The following is a 5,164-nucleotide window of genomic DNA, read 5'->3' as shown; positions in this document are numbered from 1 at the left end:
GGAGGAGGTGGTGGGTGTGAAGCACCAGGTTGAAACTTGGTGAGTTTGTCAGCCTGAGGAGGGAGCGGAGGAGCAGTGTTGGGGGACACCCCCTTGGGAGGGCGCTCAGCTGGAGGGGGGAGAGGAGGAGGAGGAGGGAAAGTGAGGGAAGGTTTGCTGGAAGCTGGGGGAGGGGGAGGAGGGGCTGGCAGGGCGGGGCGCCCCCTTTTTTTGGGTGGCTCTGGTGGGACAGGTGCCCTTGGGCGTTCAGCGGGGTGCGAGGGGTTACTGCTCGCCTTCGCAGCGCTGCTGCTGCTGCTGCTGCTGTTTGGTGGGGTGGAGGTCTTGGGAGCTGCCGCTCGGACTGCAGGAAGCTGCCCAGGCTTTCCAGCTGAAAAACAGCATCACACGTTATACATCAGGATTCTGTTCCCACCCGTCAGACAAACCAGCACAGAGAGCAAGCTCCTCATCTTCCCCTCCTCAGCGGTTACTCCGAGTGATAAACATCTGCCAGCCAACACGTTGCCCTGGTATAACAGGGCTTAGGAGGTGATGTGTTACAGTGGCCACCAGGGACTTTGCTTAGTAGCCCGGGAGAACCTGCTCCCTTCCGTGGTCCTCAGTTTCTGCAGAATAGGGCAGTTTAAGGCGAGGGTGCTTTTCTGCGGAGGCCTGGGGTCCTTCATACCACCCTCATCTGCCCAGGACAGCCCACTCAACACCAATGAGCCTTCTCCTTGGAGGAGTCAGGAGTCCTAGTAAAAAGGCCTCAAAGAACACAAGTAGACTGACACACATCAGCCTGAGTCTCTGAAGTGCTCATTTAAGAGAAACAAATTCACACAAACATTACTTAAGTCTCAATCCCATGGATCAAAGCCAAGTTCTTAAAAGTAGTGCTTTCCGGAAGGCACAAGTTCAAATGTTTCCTTTTCAACAGCAAATACCCAAAGAGCCTCAACCTTACAAAATGTATTTTCCCGAGTAGACATCAAGGATTTTTCACAAAGCAAGATATCCAAAAAAAAAAAAGCAGCATCTGATTCTGTATACACATAATTTGATAGGCATGGTCACAGTTTGAAGAACAACTCGAAGCAGCTACTGCAGCAGACGTGATGGAAGCCCAGTCACAAGCAGTGCTGCTCATCTTGGGTTTGCCTTCCAGTAAAAAAACCCTGCAGGTAAAGCCAAATTGTTTTTTCGTGCAACTGCCTGCTTTGCTCTGTGCTGCCTGAGCAGGCACCAGCTGCCCAACAGTGCCAGAGATCACTGCTGTGACTCTGAAAGCCACCCCTCATTGATGCTGGCACTTCCTGAGGTGAAAGCAGCAGCAGGGCTCCCACACATGCAAAGCATGTGCTGTCCTTGCAAAGCAACAATAACCTCCTTTTTCAGGTCAATAAATTATCATGCTGGATGAAAGGTGTGCTTTAGAAAATCCAGAGGGCAAAAAATCTTAAATGTGAATCTTTTAAAGTAGCACTCAAGCCTGCAATACCATAAAAACAGACACTAATGGAGAGAAGGAAAGAGGACTTCTTTGCCATTTGTGCTCAAGTTGGTAAGCGCAGATTTCAATATTCAAGTCACGATTAAAAGTTTTTATTAAATTAATGTAAAAAGTCTCCAATAAAACTCTGTATAATCTATTCAATTTCTCTCCTACTCAGTGCAGAGATACATTATTTTTATTACATTACATTATTTTATTACATTATTTACATTTTAAGGAATAAGGCACCTGAGATTTAGCAAGACGATTTCAAGCACATTATTAACTGAGTCCCCCATGGTCACATGATGAACTAAGGCTTCAGAAAAAGCCCCAATGAGAATCAATACCAAATCACAGTTCCCCCCAGCTACACTTTCACACAAAAAAAAGCTCTTACCTGGCACGTCCCTCTGGCCTGCTGGTCTGAGAACAGGAAAGCCCCCAGCAAACAAGCCTCCCAGGGGTGGCTGAGAGCCACCTTTATTAATGGCTGGACTAACTCCATCTCTGTTACTTCCTTTGGGTTCTGTTAAAAAAGAACAAAAAAAAAATACCAGTCCCAGGGTATACTGGGAAGTCATTTCATCCTTGCCCTCAGATTGCTAAGGCTTAGCACCACAAATGTAGTCAAGACCAGACCTTCCCTTCTTTAGGCAGGCTCAGCAACAAAGCTACTGTTAATCCAGGAAAGCGCCATCACTTCCTGACCCACCTTTCGGAGCACAGCACCCTCTGGTGCTTTTTAATCTTACATTAATAATGACACCAACAAGAAGCTGTGATAGATAACATTAAATTCATGCTTCCTGATGTTTTTTGGCAGTTTTCGTTCTTTTTGTCTAGTAACAAACAGTTCTTCTGCCAGAGCTAACAATTTCCATGTAAACAGTTATTTTATGGAGAAACTCTCAGGGATTTCACCACTCATGATTTTTTTGAACAAATGCCTGTCAAGCTGATATCCACTTACAGACTTCTTATGAAGTGTTCATAGTTATTGACCTTAGAGCAGGATGCAAGTTTAGAAAATGTCCCTGCTTCACATCCTAGAGCCATATGAAAATGCAGATCATTTTTTGCCAAACTTCAACCTGCCCTTCAACTTGAAAACTGTCCAGCTGACCTCTACAACCGAGGTTTCAGCAAAGCTCACGCAGGGACCTTAGCCAGGACTTACTCTCAATCTGTGGTGCGCTGCGGTCATTGATTTGAGTCACTTTTCTTAAGCGAGTCCCCTGCTGGATATCAGCCAAGAGGGCGTTTCGTGCTTTTTGGTCTTCCTTTCGCAATTTCGGTACCTCTGAACTTGCCTGTTGACAGTAAGAGCATTAGGGGAGATACAGACAAAAATGCACGCTTAGAAAGGACATATAAGTGAACATGGGATAGAAGATTTGAAATAAACCATCCCTGGCAGCCGTCATTTCAAAACCTTTAAGTGAAATCCACAAGAACAGCACTCGGTTCTACAGGAGGCAGGAAACCTGAAAGTTTAAATAGAGCACAAATCTAAAACTAGCTGTGCTAATGCTGTTGAAAGAAAACTAGGAGTCATGCTTAAATGAAATATGACCCTTGCTTGGCTATTTATGGTCTCTGCCCCACAAATTCTATGCAAAATGCTTTAAAACAAAGATTTTATACATCACCTTAGAATAAAGATCCTTCTGCTTTGCGCACTTTGCCTTAGGAAAAAAAGAAGATAGCAATTGCATAGTGCACCTATATTTGAATGTGATCATTAACTAATTTAGAGTGTCTCTCTTTTGGAGTTTAAGTAAGTAGACAGTCTTAAGACAAATACATTAATATTTTAGTAATTTTTCTAGCCTGATCAAGGCCTGTAAATGTAATGGTTGTAGGTTTTTTTTTAGTCTTTATTCTTATTTCATCAAGTTTCCTCTTAGATATATATTCATATGAAAAAAAAAAATCTTTAAAAAGTTTAGATGTTTCATTTTCCTGAAGCAGATACAAACCAGCAAAGCTTATTTCTAAACCTATTGTGTGGTTAACAGAGTGGTCTAATGGAGGGGCATCTTCACATCAGAGGAGCAATGTGCTGTATGTGCCCACAGCTACTGCAAATTCCCATAGGTTATCTATTTTCCTAAAGAGAATAAATACCAGAAATATTTCCATAGCCCTTAATTTTACCATCATAGTCATAATAAAGCAGAACTAGACTGTCACGCTTTAAAAGAAACAAAAAACCCCAACTTAGCAATAGAATTATGAAAGCAAAACAGAAACTTGAAAATATTTAACCAGCTGCTGATTTAATAAAATACATGATATAGCTTGTGTGGTTATTTTTGTACTTACAAAAAAAAAGAAACAAAATAAAACCCAAACAGGCAAGCTAGATTGCAGAGCCCCACTAGATGGCACTCCAGGTCGCTGCTAATACCCGCTGCATTCCTGACACCTGATGTAAAACCTCAGAATTATCATCTTGTGACTGATACTGTAACCATGTATTATTTTAAAATATTAGACAAAAAAGCCCCACGCTCTGTTACATGGTGTCCTAACTGGAAACAGTGCTGCCTGCCCTGGTGCTTTCAGGGCAGGAGGAGCCCACTGCCCGCGAAGTTCACCCAGAAAAGCTGCCTGTGTGAGCGGTGTTAGACCATCGTACCAGCCAGAGGCTGTTTCCACTCACGTTTTCTATAAGGTGACGATACTTACTGTGAAAAATGGAAAAAACATAACTGGAACAAGGGTGGCTCCCCTTCTCACAGATGCCTTTTGCCAGTATCTTGTAACTTATCACCTCTCTACTCCCACTAACGACTTTGCTGCAGCAGGACAAGCAGGATCTTGAGGGATCTGCTCAAACCTATGTTTAAAATTAGATCTGGCAGCTGTCTTTTCATTTCCGGGGTTGAGTGTCCATACGTAACGCCAGCTGTCCACTTCATCTCCCCAGCCTGCTTCTGTGAGCCGGCCGGCTATTGCAGCATAAAGTTTGGATATCCAGGTAGGTGTTAGGCTAAAAGACCCCACTTGCGGCAACTTATATTTGCAAGCAACCCCCGGTTTTGTATCACTTTAACATGGCCAATGTATTCATTTGTTCACAATTTGTAGCACAAAAAAGCAGGAACCCTATTCAGCAGGCCCCTAATGCAGTGGAACAAGCTGCCTCTCTCTCACAAGAGAACCCCTTGCTTCAAGGACAACTCCATCCCATGCCCAGGCTGTTTCTTCCTCCTCATGTACGTAGGAGATACAATCTTCCTTGCCCAGCCGGGTGGACGCGGGTGATTGATTAGCTGCTGAGAAGCTTGATACGGATTCTCTTTTTCCATTACAAAGTCAAGATGGTCTGGGCTATAGTGTTGCGTGGTTGCCCTGCGGTCAGAGCTCCTTGGGATTTCTTGTTTGCTGCCCGCGCTCTCAGTGACAATTCTTGTCAAGAATCATTTCACCAGGTATCTCACCCACTCATCTACTGGTGTCCTGCATTTGCAAATGCATGTCTTTACCATACTGCTTTCCGATACACAATCGGAAAGGATCCTTCTTTCTTCAATTATGAAATTAATCTGGGACTCACACTCATGCTATGCCTGCAATCCACAGCACAGGAATAGATCCTAAACATATAACTTGTGTCTCGAGAGAAAAATAAAAAGAGGAACTCTTATGGGTGTCACATCTTCAATCCTGATCACATGC

At 43.9% G+C, this 5,164-nt stretch overlaps 1 protein-coding gene across 1 annotated transcript in view; it reads right to left on the bottom strand.

Annotated features, from left to right (window-relative positions):
• Positions 1-5: 5 nt before the first annotated feature.
• LOC104279381 (WAS/WASL-interacting protein family member 3-like) overlaps positions 6-5,164 on the bottom strand; it is a gene marked incomplete at its 3' end in the record, with an annotated part of 16,519 nt that continues 11,360 nt past the window's right edge. Inside the window, exons 2-4 of the mRNA XM_009876650.1 lie at positions 2,658-2,790; positions 1,878-2,006; positions 6-370 (exon numbers count right to left, since the gene is read on the bottom strand). Of these exons, the coding sequence (XP_009874952.1) occupies positions 6-370; positions 1,878-2,006; positions 2,658-2,790 (627 nt within the window). The remainder of the gene's footprint in view (positions 371-1,877; positions 2,007-2,657; positions 2,791-5,164) is intronic.

This window comes from Apaloderma vittatum, unplaced genomic scaffold, assembly GCF_000703405.1.
Source record: "Apaloderma vittatum isolate BGI_N311 unplaced genomic scaffold, ASM70340v1 scaffold5139, whole genome shotgun sequence".
Classification (NCBI taxonomy): Eukaryota; Metazoa; Chordata; class Aves; order Trogoniformes; family Trogonidae; genus Apaloderma; species Apaloderma vittatum.
The sequence above is the reverse complement of the archived record's forward strand: the minus strand, read 5'-3'. Positions and strand labels throughout refer to the sequence as shown.